The sequence below is a fragment of the Engystomops pustulosus genome, chromosome 4 (assembly GCF_040894005.1).
Source record: "Engystomops pustulosus chromosome 4, aEngPut4.maternal, whole genome shotgun sequence".
NCBI classification, from domain to species: Eukaryota; Metazoa; Chordata; class Amphibia; order Anura; family Leptodactylidae; genus Engystomops; species Engystomops pustulosus.
Window position 1 is genome coordinate 30,815,040 of NC_092414.1, and position 15,868 is coordinate 30,830,907.

At 44.5% G+C, this 15,868-nt stretch overlaps 1 protein-coding gene across 2 annotated transcripts in view; it reads left to right on the forward strand.

The window, feature by feature from the left end:
• Positions 1-15,868, forward strand: part of LOC140126333 (leukotriene C4 synthase-like) — a 28,635-nt gene that overhangs the window by 4,828 nt on the left and 7,939 nt on the right. The window contains exons 2-5 of one of the 2 annotated variants that reach the window (XM_072145633.1): positions 4,249-4,380; positions 6,669-6,800; positions 8,143-8,242; positions 8,655-8,725. In XM_072145633.1, the coding sequence (XP_072001734.1) occupies positions 6,743-6,800; positions 8,143-8,242; positions 8,655-8,725 (229 nt within the window). In that variant the 5' untranslated portion in view covers positions 4,249-4,380; positions 6,669-6,742. The remainder of the gene's footprint in view (positions 1-4,248; positions 4,381-6,668; positions 6,801-8,142; positions 8,243-8,654; positions 8,726-15,868) is intronic. The other variant, XM_072145631.1, reaches the window with a different exon arrangement.

Consider the following 15,868-nt stretch of genomic DNA (forward strand, 5'->3'; position numbering starts at 1 on the left):
TCCAGTGGCCGAATATTCGCCTCCCTCTTCTCAATGCCGTTGTAGAAAAACATGGAATAAAAGAGTAAATTTGCGCTGCTATTTCTACCGCCCCTCCAGTAAAAGTGCCGGAGATCCCTGATTAAATACAGGATGTCCTGACTATTAAATGTTAATGACAATTTTCCTGTATGTGGGGACATGATTGGAACGTAATACATGTAAATCACGAAAAGTGCCTTCACCAACGCGCTGCACTTTATAGCTCTGGCCCAAAACTTTACAAATCAGGAATAATAAGATTGTTATGTAATGAAGATGTTCTGTAGAAATAAGCCTATAATAGTATAAACATATTAACACACTAGCAAGACCTACTGTCAACCCATCAACCACCCCAGGAGTAACAGGGACCATCCTAGTTTTTTTGGGTGTGTCCCATTGTCCCTAGTTATTACTTTATCAGTAGATAATGGTGACTGTAATGGTGACGCAGGGAGTTATTGGCTTCCTGCATCGCTGTTCAGTCGTTCTTCTGCTGTGTGCGGTAGAGGTGCTGTGGGAAGTGATGTCATTGGGGCAGATTTACTTACCCGGTCCTATCGCGATCCCGTGGTGCATTGTCTGACGAGGATCCGTTGCTTCTTCGCCGAGGTTTGCTGGAGTTCACCTGCTTCTTCCCAGTGCTTGTAAGTGCGTGTCTTGCGACACATTTCTAATTGTTAAATCCCGCGCATTGTACAAATCCGTCGGGTTGTCCGACGGCCCGCCCCCCGATTTCTGTCACGTGCAAGCCGGCGCCGATGCGCCAAAATCCGATCGCTCGCGCCAAAATCCCAGGACAATACGGCGCAAAACGGAAATCGTTCGGAAACCCGACGAAAATTCGTCTGCAAATTTATTGAAGTATCACCTTTTTTAACGCCCATCAATTTTTTGGTGATCATGGCACCGTCTGTCACCAAAATTGAAAAAGATCAAGTTCACATCAATGTAATTTTTCCTGGGGAGCAGGTGTAATCTTGTAATTCTCATATATACATGTCCTCCGGGGTCCACGTAGGAAGAGGGTCCACGTTCACAATTCACAATGTATTTTTCTTGAATATTTTTTTACTTTATGACACATGTATTGTCAGTGTATGTGAGTGCACTGGACCCTTGCCCTTTGGTCGATTCAGCCCCTTTATATTATTAGGAGTGTATTTTATGTAGCATTTATGTCTTCTTTTTGATACACAATCTGATTTCTGTAGTCTGTAATGAATACTGTTGTTATTCCGCTGATGTTTCCTGCCTCCTTTTTCCCCCGTTTGCAGGAAGGTCACTGCTCCATTTCCTTCAGATAGACTTTCTAAGAACATAAGTCAAAGTTGGAAATGCCCTGGTCCATACAACAATCGTGAACGCTTAGTGATAACTGACATGGAAGGAAGGAGTTGGCGTGATGAATTAACCCTAATGATTTTATGTAGTTTCCACTAATACTAGATTTATGCAGTTGTAAAAATACAAGGCTGCTCACTTTTGTTGGACTGTTTGCATTTTTCGGGGATTGCACAGCTTGGAAAGGTATTTAACAGGTGTCTGTGCTGGGATTTTGGTGCACGTGATGCTGGCGTCGCTGCCCTGGTTTCCATGCAACACACTTTCAAATTGTGTCACAAGCCCAAGAACTTATATGCACCACTAAAAATGGTGAATCCCATCGGACCTCAGCGGGGAAACGACACATGCAGGATATCGGGCGCATGGTCTTGGCACAGTGCATTATTCGTCGGACCGGGTAAGTAAATGTGCCCCATAGTGTTTTTACCATCCGGTTATTTACTGTTATGCAGATTAAAACTGCAAGTGCATGTATGATGAAGAAATGTGAACAAATTTGTACCCCTAGTTACTAGAATTCACGTTCCTTGTAGCACCTATTACATGGGAAATATATATAAAGTGACAACTTTGCATCAATATGAAAATTTTTATCCCCTTAAAGCAGTGATTTTCAACCTTTTTTGAGCCGCGGCACACTTTTTATACTTAGAAAATCCTGGGGCACACCACCAACCAAAATAGCACAAAATGACACTAAAACAGTCATAAAAGGCCTCCCTTTACTAATAAAAAGGCCCTAGCTGCCTCCCTTTACTAATAAAAAGCCCCTGGCGGCCTCCCTTTACTAATAAAAAGCCCCTAGCTGCCTCCCTTTACTAATAAAAAGGCCCTAGCTGCCTCCCTTTACTAATAAAAAGGCCCTAGCAGCCTCCCTTTACTAATAAAAAGGCCCTAGCTGCCTCCCTTTACTAATAAAAAGGCCCTAGCAGCCTCCCTTTACTAATAAAAAGCCCCTGGCGGCCTCCCTTTACTAATAAAAAGCCCCTAGCGGCCTCCCTTTACTAATAAAAAGCCCCTAGCTGCCTCCCTTTACTAATAAAAAGGCCCTAGCAGCCTCCCTTTACTAATAAAAAGACCCTAGCGGTCTCCCTTTACAAATTAAGAGCCCGTAGCTGCCTCCCTTTACAAATTAAGAGCCCGTAGCTGCCTCCCTTTACTAATAAAAAGGCCCTAGCGGCCTCCCTTTACTAATAAAAAGCCCCTGGCGGCCTCCCTTTACTAATAAAAAGCCCCTAGCTGCCTCCCTTTACTAATAGAAAGCCCCTAGCGGCCTCCCTTTACTAATAAAAAGGCCCTAGCTGCCTCCCTTTACTAATAAAAAGGCCCTAGCTGCCTCCCTTTACTAATAAAAAGGCCCTAGCGGCATCCCTTTACTAATAGAAAGCCCCTAGCGGCCTCCCTTTACTAATAAAAAGGCCCTAGCTGCCTCCCTTTACTAATAAAAAGCCCCTGGCGGCATCCCTTTACTAATAAAAAGCCCCCAGCTGCCTCCCTTTACTAATAAAAAGCCCCTAGCGGCCTCCCTTTACTAATAAAAAGGCCCTAGCTGCCTCCCTTTACTAATAAAAAGGCCCTAGCAGCCTCCCTTTACTAATAGAAAGCCCCTAGCTGCCTCCCTTTACTAATAAAAAGCCCCTAGCGGCCTCCCTTTACTAATAAAAAGTCCCTAGCAGCCTCCCTTTACTAATAAAAAGCCCCTAGCTGCCTCCCTTTACTAATAAAAAGGCCCTAGCTGCCTCCCTTTACAAATTAAGAGCCCGTAGCGGCCTCTCTTTACTAGTTAAAAGGCCCTAGAGCCCCCCCTTTATTAGTTAAAAGGCCCTAGAGCCCCCCCTTTACTAATTAAAAGGCCCTAGAGCCCCCCCTTTACTAATTAAAAGGCCCTAGAGACCCCCCTTTACTAATTAAAAGGCCCTAGAGACCCCCCTTTACTAATTAAAAGGCCCTAGAGACCCCCCTTTACTAATTAAAAGGCCCTAGAGGCCCCCCTTTACTAATTAAAAGGCCCTAGAGGCCCCCCTTTACTAATTAAAAGGCCCTAAAGGCCCCCCTTTACTAATTAAAAGGCCCTAGAGGCCCCCCTTAACAAATAAAAAGCCCCAGCCTACCTTTACTAATAAAAAAAAAGACCCTAGCTGCCTTCCCTATACAAATAATAACCCTATATACTTACCCTTGATGTCTTCTTCCGCGTACCTTCACTCCTAATGGCGATCCGCTCACCTTCTGTAGCTCCTGCACCGCGCGCCTCTGGTCACGTGACTTACGCGACCTGACGTCAGGTCGCGTCAGTCACGTGACATGGGCCGCGCGGTACAGGAGCTACAGAAGATGGGCGGATCGCCGACGCGGGGCTTGGAGGTAAGTATGGGGCAGAAATACGGGGGCGCGGCGGCAGCTCGACACCGGGGCAGCTTAGTTCGGGGAACTTTCCCCCGCGGTACACTCAACCTTGTGTCGCGGCACACTAGTGTGCCGCGGCACACAGGTTGAAAATCACTGCCTTAAAGGACCCTGAACAGTGGGGAGCGACACCTGTATTCTGTGTCAGGACAAAGCAAAAAGCTATGAATCTCGCCACTGTTTTCATCTAGATGGGAGCAGAGCCGCAGTACCCTGGTATGGCCACTATACATTGGAAAGCGCCTTCTATTTCTGGAATCATCCACCATACGGCTGCCCATAAATGGAAGCAGTCAAAACAGTTGATTGGTGTGAGATCTCTAATCCCATATAAAAAAACTGTTTCCTATCGCAGGGACAGGACATTAGTTTTCAAATTTCCCAGGACCCTGAAGTTGTAGAATAGTTTGAACATTGAAGGAACTCTCCAGTCACAGCTGATTCAATGGGGTACATTTACTTATGTGTCCGCAGGAGTTCACCGAAAGTGCATTGTCCGACCGGATGCACTGTGACGCCATTCACTACAATCGTGCGCCCGATATCCTGCATGTGTGGCTTCCCCGCTCAGCTCCGATGGAGTTCACTTTCTTCTTCCTCGTGCATGTAAGTGCTTGATCTCGCAACACAATTTTAAAGTTAAATTCCTGCGCACAGTCCGGATCAGTCCGATTGCCCGACGGCCCGGCCGCCGATTTCTGTCACATGGAAGCCAGCGCAGCCGTACCACAAACCGACCGAGTGAGACACAATCCCTGTTAAATACCTGTCACAGCGGCGCAAATCCCGAAAACGTTGGAAAATCCGACGAAGGTGCGGCCACGGACCTTTAGTAACTAAGCCCCAATAAGTTATACCTTGTGCAGGGCCTGAAGAGTGAGCATGATTCTAGGTTCTGAGAATATAAAGGGGCAGATTTACTTACCCGGTCCATTTGCGATCCTGCGGGCGCGTTCTCTGCGGTGGATTCGGGTCCGTCCGGGATTTATTATGGTAGTTTCTCCGCCGTACACCAGGTGGCGCTGCTGCACTGAAGAGCATCGGAACCTACTGGAATACACCTAGCCGGGCCGAGTGAGGGTAAGTGCAATTTTCGCGACACATTTTTTTAAAAAAATGCGGCGGTTTTTCCGAATCCGTCAGGTTTTCGTTCGGCCACGCCCCCTGATTTCCGTCGCGTGCATGCCGGCGCCGATGCGCCACAATCCGATCGCGTGCAATATAAGGAAAATCGGCGCAAATCGGAAATATTCGGGTAACACGTCGGGAAAACGCGAATCGGGCCCTTAGTAAATGACCCCCAATGAGTTCTTCTCCTCCTTTCAGGCCATGCATTATTCAATTAATTAGGTGTGTTAATTCATCAGCCCAGATTTACTAAAGCGCCTGCACCAGTTTTCTGTTGGACTTTGCATGTTCTTTCTTTGTGCAAACTGCTCAGTCTGACCATGCGCTAGATTTAAAGAGGACCTGTCAACATAAAAATGCACTAGGAGCTGCTTAGATTAGTGCTGCTTACTTTTAGATGTAGCAGTGTTACACTGCTAGCTTTATAGGAGCCCTCTGATAAAGCTAGCAGACACTGCAGCGCCATAGCCTCAGGACGCCAGAACGAGCTTACAGCTTACCCTCCCACTCCCACTGGTGGTGACTGCCGGGCTTCATGCGGCAGTCACCGCCTCCTCGGACCGCCCCCTCATGAATACTCCGGACCACTGTAAGCTTGGTCCGGCGTTCTAAGGCTTCGGTGCCACAGTGTCTGCCAGCTGTATCGGAGGGTTCCAATAAAGCTTGCAGTTTAACACTGCTAAAAATGGGGTAATGCTTGTAGCTACTTACTTTAGTAAGTGTGTTTTTTTAGGGTGACGGGTCCTCTTCAACATGCAAACTCTGACAGAGTGTGTTGTGCGACTGATGTTCAAGGTGCACCCAAAAAAAGTTGGTGCACTCTGTTGGAGCACTGCAGGGAGCGCCAGATTCATGAAGAATGTGCACCAGAAATCCTGAATCTGGCGCCCTCTGCACACTACACAGGCAACTGCACATAGTGCAGACTGCGCTGTTTTTAGTAAATGTGGGACATCACTTTTTGTAGACAAAGAAGGCTTATCTTTAGCTCGATGAGTTCTTAATTTGAGGAATATAGAACTTGTTTCGATACTTGGATTCTTTCTCGGTTCAGGGGTGAAGAAGAAGATAGGAATATTGGCTTATAGGCGGTCCCCTACTTAAAGACACCCGACTTACAGACAACCCATAGTTGTCCCCTCTGACCTCTGGTGAAGCTTTCTGAATGCTTTACTATAATCCCAGAATGCAATGATCAGCTGTAAGGTGTCTGTAATGAAGCTTTATTGATAATTCTTGGTCCAATTACAGCAAAAAATGTTTAAACTCCAATTGTCACTGGGGCCAAAAAATTTTTTTGTCTGGATCTACAATTATAAAATATACAGTTTTGACTTACATACAAATTCAACTTAAGAACAAACCTCCAGACCCTATCTTGTACGTAACCCGGGGACTGCCTGTATATATATATATATATATATATATAGTGCGTTTTTCAGCATAAATAGTAAATATATGTCGTTTTACATTGCTTTTCTGTCTTTTTTTTTTATGTTCTAGAATGTTTTAGTTCCACAAGGAACATGTATCCTTTTGGCTGTTTTAGTGATACACTGCAGTATTCCTGTAATGTAGTGTAATGTACTGCATTATGCAATGTGAAGAGGACAAATCATATAATACAAATCAGTATGTATTATACACAGTTCTTTTCATTCTAATTTATGATAATATTGTACCATTCCCTGCTGGAGGATCACTGTGCGCTGCCCTTCAAAAAGTCGCGATCAAGTCCTAGTTTTTGTATTGCTTTTCTCTTCCAGTGAGAAGACTAAGATCTCGTTTACCAACATTAGGTTAGTCCTTCCTGAGGATTACTGGAATCCTTGTGGCTACCATGTTACATAATATAGTCCTTTTGGGGACCGTCACCTTACTTGGTGTTTTGGAACAAGGTAATTTATGTGATTTCTTATTTGTTTTTACAAAATTTATTAAAATTGCCCAAACATAAGATACAATTCAAGTTGCATAATATTAGTTTACCATTGTTTCATCTTTGCAGCTGTTTTAGCCTTTTATAAAATGTTTATTTCTTTGCTAATGGAAACCTTCCTTTCCCCTACTAGAATATATTATCCAGTAATAAACATTATTACTAGCGGTATGACTAATTTGGCCCTGCTGAAATAAACATGATTTGTTTAATTAAAGGGTTTTTTTTTTACCATTAGAGACACTTTTTTCTCATCATTGACCAGTGTAATCCGCATATTGAATAGAGTGCCTGTGCTTTGTTCACTTTTATAAGCTTGTCACTTTTAATTTGCTGATCACTATTTTTATATATACTATACTATATAGTAAAGTCATAGTGATTTTACCAAATTATTTTATGTAATTCCCCCTTTGACAACAAACAGAACAATACCTACTTTGTGCTGCTCACCCTTTCCTTTCCAAAGTTCTGGCATTTTCTGTTTTGAGAGTGTTTGACAAAAATCTTTCTCACCAGAGGTGAAGTGGACGGAGACTAATATCTGTCAGTCTTTGCCCCCAAGCTGAGGCCAGTTAGCTTGCCCACAGATCCCATGATGCCTTGTGTTCTTTCTCAAAGTAAATAGCATTAAATCCATTTAGTTTTCCACAAGTAAATCCACTGAACACTGCGCAGTGCACATACAGGATGTATATGGTAACTGGCCTGGCAGCTTCCCTCAAATGGAGGAGACGGGAACATGTAATAAGTGTTAAAAATGTTAAATGAAGTCTATAGCCTGTGCTGCATGAACACTAAGGGTTAATAGCTTATCTGCACAGAGCTGATACTGCCAAGTAGAAGGTGGGGAAGGGCTGCAGCATGAGGGGAGGAGAGAGACAGAGAAAGTTCTGTAGAATCACAGACTAAGATGGAGGGAGATAGAGAGCAGGGGAGATCTTGTACCTCACTATTCTGTGCAGGAAACATCTGTATCCATTGTTCTGAACACATCCAAGCCTGCTACATACAGAGAGCTCTGTCACATGACCTCCTTCCCTGTCAGCAGGGAGCAGCAACTCCTCCCCTCCCATGAAACCGACTGATAAACAAGCTATCAACAAAGTATGGACTCAAAGGGTTTATCAGCAGAGGAAGAGGAAGCAGCTCCTGCAGCTCTGATGTAATCTGAGGGGTATAGCAAAGAAACTGCTGCATATAGCTAACAAAGATAAAAGGCAAAGTTGTTTCACATCCCAAGAGCTATTAATTTGTGGGGAAAAAAACCTTTACAGTTATTCTTTAATCTTTTTTTGTAGCCTATTTCTCCTTACAGGTCATAGCCGCCCGGAGGAAGTACAGTGTCTCCCCTCCCAGTACATCTGGACCTCCTGAATTTGAAAGAGTTTTTCGAGCTCAGTAAGTAGCTGATTGCTGCAAAATTTGCACTAAAATTGACCACACCAGACTTACCTGTAGCTCGTTATTATTACTAAAACGTTTGTAATGAAGCCCCATCACTCATTCCTCCCTCCTTGCATCTTTGCCCATCATTTTTACCTTTTTCAATCTTCTTTATTTCTAATCTTTATGTGTACAGTTCTATTCTAGAAAACTATGTGTCTCCATGGTAACAGACTACAAACACAACTTTGTAGTCTGATGCTCTGGTATAGTTATATTACTGTTGCCATTCATCTGTCCCATAGTTCCTACTAATCTTTGAAAATAGGGATGAAAGGCAGCAGGATCAGAGTTCATATGGCTTGTTTCTGGATTCAGATCTATTGAAACACAATAAAACATTTTCTTTGTAAACTTTTCTTTGCAGGATAAACTGTACAGAATATTTCCCTCTGTTTCTTGCTGTGCTCTGGCTGTCCGGGATCTTCTTCCATCAAGGTGATTTGAGGGTTGCCAACCTGTCTGAGTAGTTATAAATACGGGCTCCTAGAGAGGACTTGCCAGCTTCTTAAATTACATCCCTGCTGCTGGGCATCTGATCCCCTCTGATAGACTTGGCATTTGAATTAGAAACAAATCTTCTCCGGTTGCTATTTGTTGTTGATTTGTTGCTGTGTGTATTATGTATTTTGTGTTTCTCTTGTATTAGCATTCATTTTCAAAATGTACATTTTGAAACACTTAAATACCATACATATTACATATATGTACATATAGGCTCTGTTCACATCTGATTGGTGTCTGTAAACCTGTTAGGTGCCCCAGTAGAACCCGATCACAGCTCCTAATTAGTTATGACCCATATCGCTGATGTATTTTTGCTGGGACTCGAAATAATAACTTTCTGTATCAAAATTCTAGTACCAATGACATGTGATATCTTGTGATATGAAATATATCATAAAAATCCATTATGATAAACCAGGGACATTTACTCATAGATGCAGGCACCGTGCAGGTATAGAGGATGCCCCCTGTCTATGGTGATGGTAGAATCTCTTCTCCTCCTCTAGGTGTAGAGGATGCCCCTGTCTATGGTGATGGTAGAATCACCTCTCCTCTAGGTGTAGAGGATGCCCCCTGTCTATGGTGATGATAGACCCTCCTCTCCTCTAGGTGTAGAGGATGCCCCCTGTCTATGGTGATGGTAGAACCTCTTCTCCTATAGGTGTAGAGGATGCCCCCTGTCTATGGTGATGGTAGAATCTCTTCTCCTCCTCTAGGTGTAGAGGATGCCCCTGTCTATGGTGATGGTAGAATCACCTCTCCTCTAGGTGTAGAGGATGCCCCCTGTCTATGGTGATGATAGACCCTCCTCTCCTCTAGGTGTAGAGGATGCCCCCTGTCTATGGTGATGGTAGAACCTCTTCTCCTATAGGTGTAGAGGATGCCCCCTGTCTATGGTGATGGTAGAACCACCTCTCCTCTAGGTGTAGAGGATGCCCCCTGTCTATGGTGATGGTAGAACCTCATCTCCTCTAGGTGTAGAGGATGTCCCATGTCTATGGTGATGGTAGAGCCGCCTCTCCTCTAGGTGTAGAGGATGCCCCCTGTCTATGGTGATGGTAGAACCTCCTCTCCTCTAGGTGTAGAGGATCCCCCCTGTCTATGGTGATGGTAGAACCACCTCTCCTCTAGGTGTAGAGGATGTCTTCTATCTATGGTGATGGAAGAACCCCCTCACCGCTAGGTGTAGAGGATGCCCCCTGTCTATAGTGATGGTAGAACTGCCTCTCCTCTAGGTGTAGAAGATGCCTCCTTTCTATGGTGATGGTAGAACCACCTCTCCTCTAGGTGTAGAGGATGCCCCCTGTCTATGGTGATGGTAGAACCTCCTCTCCTCTAGGTGTAGAGGATGCCCCCTGTCTATGGTGATGGTAGAACCGCCTCTCCTCTAGGTGTAGAGGACGCCTCCTGTCTATAGTGATGGTAGAACCGCCTCTCCTCTAGGTGTAGAGGACGCCTCCTGTCTATAGTGATGGTAGAACCGCCTCTCCTCTAGATGTAGAGGATGTCCCCTGTCTATGGTGATGGTAGAACCGCCTCTCCTCTAGGTGTAGAGGATGCCCCCTGTCTATGGTGATGGTAGAACCACCTCTCCTCTAGGTGTAGAGGATGCCCCCTGTCTATGGTGATGGTAGAACCACCTCTCCTCTAGGTGTAGAGGATGCCCCCTGTCTATGGTGATGGTAGAACCACCTCTCCTCTAGGTGTAGAGGATGCCCCCTGTCTATGGTGATAGTAGAACTGCCTCTCCTCTAGGTGTAGAGGATGTCCCCTGTCTATGGTGATGGTAGAACCGCCTCTCCTCTAGGTGTAGAGGATGACCCCTGTCTATGGTGATGATAGAACTACCTCTCCTCTAGGTGTAGAGGACGCCTCCTGTCTATAGTGATGGTAGAACCGCCTCTCCTCTAGATGTAGAGGATGTCCCCTGTCTATGGTGATGGTAGAACCGCCTCTCCTCTAGGTGTAGAGGATGACCCCTGTCTATGGTGATGATAGAACTACCTCTCCTCTAGGTGTAGAGGATGCCCCCTGTCTATGGTGATGGTAGAACCTCCTCTCCTCTAGGTGTAGAGGATGCCCCCTGTCTATGGTGATGATAGAACTGCCTCTCCTCTAGGTGTAGAGGACGCCTCCTGTCTATAGTGATGGTAGAACCGCCTCTTCTCTAGGTGTAGAGGATGTCCCCTGTCTATGGTGATGGTAGAACCACCTCTCCTCTAGGTGTAGAGGATGCCCCCTGTCTATGGTGATGGTAGAACCACCTCTCCTCTAGGTGTAGAGGATGCCCCCTGTCTATGAACTGTCCGAATTTGTAAGTAAATGTGCCCAATTGTGTTTACGCAAACTCAGTGCAACATTGTGTCTATGCAAATTCGGTGTAAATATGATGTTCAATAAGCGCCGAAGTTGCGTAATTATCGCCTTGATGTAAACGCAGTGCAAACATCGTGCGTTTACATAAATGCTTTGTAAACATGCTCAAATTGCATTTACATAAACATGGTTTACATTAATGTGATGTTAACATAATGTAAACCGGATGCAAATGCAAAGTGTGTGAATGCAGACTAATACTGCAAACATGTAGCAGCTGCGTAAATGCGGTATAAACTTCGTATTCACGTTGCGTTTAAATAAACATGGTTTAAGTCAACACAATGTTAACGTGATGTGTGACTACAACCTAGCATTGAATTCACATTGCTTTTACGTAAACACGCTTTAAATATCTAGTTCACACTAGCGCGGCGGAGATGGAAAAGGGTGAATGCTCCTCACCCCTCTTACCTTCATAAAGAGACGTAACATCGCGGCTCGGTCATGGTGTGGTGACACACATTGGGCCACATTTATCAGAACTAGTGCAGTCTGTACTAGGTGCAGTTGCCTGTGCAGTGTGCAGGGGGCGCCAGATTCAGGATTTCTGGTGCCCGTTCTTCATGAATCTGGTTCCCCGTGCACTGCTGGGGAAGTGGGCACCATTTTTTTTATGGTGCACTTTGTTCATGTTGCAGAATTGTGACACCCGGCAGTAATAAAGTGGTGTACAGTCCCAATAAGCTGTAACAGCCCTTTAGCTGGACATTTTTTCTCTCTTGTAGTGCAACCGCGACACAAAACTGGTGCAGACACTTTATAATACAAGTACAAGCAGTTTGCAGGTTCTCTCTAGTGCAAAGTCAGACAGAAAACTGGTGCAAGCTTTAATAAATGTGGGCTCACCCCCTAGTATATAATAAATTGGTATCATTTCAACCAGAAAACTTCTTGAAACTTCAACTTATAAAGGTAAGAAAACCTCTGGACTCATGCCAGCCAGTGCACCAAGTATTCTACAGTACGTCTCCCCGCTGGTATATATTTGGCATAGAGGCAATCCCCGGGTTACCTACAAGATAGGTTCCTTGGGTTTGTACTTAAGTTGAATTTGTATGTAAGTCGGAACTGTATATTTTATACTTATAGATCCAGGCAATTTTTTTTTGTCCAAGTGACAATTGGAGTTTCAAAAGGATTATTAATAAAATTTCATTACAGACACCTTACAGCTGATCCCTGCAGTCTGGGACTAAAGTAAAGCATTCAGAGACTTCACCAGAGGTCACAGGGGGCAGAGGGGTCCACCTGTAACTAGGGGTCGTCTGTAAGTCGAGTGTCCTTAAGTAGGGGACCGCTTTTATATTTCTGCTGGAGATATAGCAGTGATTTTCAACCTTTTTTGAGCCGCGGCACACTTTTTATAATTAGAAAATCCTGGGGCACACCACCAACCAAAATAGCACAAAATGACACTAAAACAGTCATAAAAGGCCTCCCTTTACTAATAAAAAGGCCCTAGCTGCCTCCCTTTACTAATAAAAAGCCCCTGGCTGCCTCCCTTTACTAATAAAAAGCCCCTGGCGGCCTCCCTTTACTAATAAAAAGCCCCTGGCGGCCTCCCTTTACTAATAAAAAGCCCCTGGCGGCCTCCCTTTACTAATAAAAAGGCCCTAGATGCCTCCCTTTACTAATAAAAAGGCCCTAGCGGCCTCCCTTTACTAATAAAAAGGCCCTAGCTGCCTCCCTTTACTAATAAAAAGGCCCTAGCTGCCTCCCTTTACTAATAAAAAGCCCCTGGCTGCCTCCCTTTACTAATAAAAAGCCCCTGGCTGCCTCCCTTTACTAATAAAAAGCCCCTGGCTGCCTCCCTTTACTAATAAAAAGGCCCTAGCTGCCTCCCTTTACTAATAAAAAGGCCCTAGCTGCCTCCCTTTACTAATAAAAAGGCCCTAGCTGCCTCCCTTTACTAATAAAAAGCCCCTAGCTGCCTCCCTTTACTAATAAAAAGCCCCTAGCTGCCTCCCTTTACTAATAAAAAAGGCCCTAGCTGCCTCCCTTTACTAATAAAAAGCCCCTGGCGGCCTCCCTTTACTAATAAAAAGCCCCTAGCTGCCTCCCTTTACTAATAAAAAAGGCCCTAGCTGCCTCCCTTTACTAATAAAAAGCCCCTAGCTGCCTCCCTTTACTAATAAAAAAGGCCCTAGCTGCCTCCCTTTACTAATAAAAAGCCCCTAGCTGCCTCCCTTTACTAATAAAAAAGGCCCTAGCTGCCTCCCTTTACTAATAAAAAGCCCCTGGCGGCCTCCCTTTACTAATAAAAAGCCCCTAGATGCCTCCCTTTACTAATAAAAAGCCCCTAGCGGCCTCCCTTTACTAATAAAAAGCCCCTGGCTGCCTCCCTTTACTAATAAAAAGCCCCTGGCGGCCTCCCTTTACTAATAAAAAGCCCCTAGCTGCCTCCCTTTACTAATAAAAAGGCCCTAGCAGCCTCCCTTTACTAATAAAAAGGCCCTAGCTGCCTCCCTTTACTAATAAAAAGCCCCTGGCGGCCTCCCTTTACTAATAAAAAGCCCCTAGCGGCCTCCCTTTACTAATCAAGAGCCCCTAGCAGCCTCCCTTTACTAATAAAAAGGCCCTAGCGGTCTCCCATTACAAATTAATAGGCCCTAGAGGCCCTCTTTACTAATTAAAAGGCCCTAGAGCCCCCCCTTTACTAATTAAAAGGCCCTAGAGCCCCCCCTTTACTAATTAAAAGGCCCTAGAGCCCCCCCTTTACTAATTAAAAGGCCCTAGAGGCCCCCCTTTACTAATTAAAAGGCCCTAGAGGCCCCCCTTAACAAATAAAAAGCCCCAGCCTACCTTTACTAATAAAAAAAAAAACCCTAACTACCTTCCTTATACAAATAATAACCCTATATACTTACCCTTGATGTCTTCTTGACGTCTCCTTCACTCCTAATGGCGATCCGCTCACCTTCTGTAGCTCCTGCACCGCGCGCCTCTGGTCACGTGACTTACGCGACCTGACGTCAGGTCGCGTCAGTCACGTGACATGGGCCGCGCGGTACAGGAGCTACAGAAGACGGGCGGATCGCCGACGTGGGACTTGGAGGTAAGTATGGGGCAGAAATACGGGGGCGCGGCGGCAGCTCGACACCGGGGCAGCCTAGTTCGGGCAACTTTCCCCCGCGGCACACTCAACCTTGTGTCGCGGCACACTAGTGTGCCGCGGCACACAGGTTGAAAATCACTGAGATATAGAACTGATGGGAAGTAATTGAACAAGTCCTAATGTTGAGCCACTCTGCCATCTGGTGGCAACATTTGTTATCTACACAATCTGGCATACAATCCAAAAATATGCAAAGATTTATTTTTTTTATTGTTCTCTATTACCCACCCCGTTGTCTGGCGACTAGATTGCCCTCTTTAATAGACTCCTCTCATATTGAGGCAAATTTCTGCCACTATATCCTTGTACCTGTGTGAATTGATACACAAGTGTAAATTTTTTGTGCCCAAGCACTCAATGGATTTAGCAAATTTGTTTTTGTCACTGTCAGCAAAGGTGTTGCAAAATGCAAACACATCCACAAGGTGAATACTATTGACCCCCAAGGATTTATATAAAGAAACGTTTTGTAAATCACTGTGTGTATTATCTCTGTACTGTGACATCACTGTGTGTATTATCCCTGTACTGTGACATCACTATGTGTATTATCCCTGTACTATGACATCACTTATGTGTATTATCTCTGTACTGTGACATCACTGTGTGTATTATCCCTGTACTGTGACATCACTATGTGTATTATCCCTGTACTATGACATCACTTATGTGTATTATCTCTGTACTGTGACATCACTGTGTGTATTATCACTGTACTGTGACATCACTATGTGTATTATCCCTGTACTGTGACATCACTGTGTGTATTATCCCTGTACTGTGGCATCACTGTGTGTATTATCATTGTACTGTGACATCACTGTATCTGTACTGTGACATCACTGTGTGTATTTTCCCTGTACTGTGACATCACTGTGTGTATTATCTCTGTACTGTGACATCACTGTGTGTATTATCCCTGTACTGTGACATCCCTGTGTGTATTATCCCTGTACTGTGACATTACTATGTGTATTATCCCTGTACTGTGACATCACTTATGTGTATTATCCCTGTACTGTGACATCACTATGTGTATTATCTCTGTACTGTGACGTCACTATGTGTATTATCCCTGTACTGTGACATCGCTGTGTGTATTATCCCTGTACTGTGACATCACTGTGTGTATTATCCCTGTACTGTGACATCAATGTGTGTGTTATCCCTGTACTGTGACATCACTGTGTGTATTATCCCTGTACTGTGACATCACTATGTGTATTATCCCTGTACTGTGACATCACTATGTGTATTATCTCTGTACTGTGACATCACTGTGTGTATTATCACTGTACTGTGACATCACTGTATCTGTACTGTGACATCACTGTGTGTATTATCCCTGTACTGTGACATCACTGTGTGTATTATCCCTGTACTGTGACATCACTGTGTGTATTATCACTGTACTGTGACATCACTGTGTGCATTATCACTGTACTGTGACATTACTGTATCTGTACTGTGACATCACTGTGTGTATTATCCCTGTACTGTGACATCACTGTATGTATTATCTCTGTACTGTGACATCACTGTAAGTATTATCTCTGTACTGTGACATAACAGTGTGTATT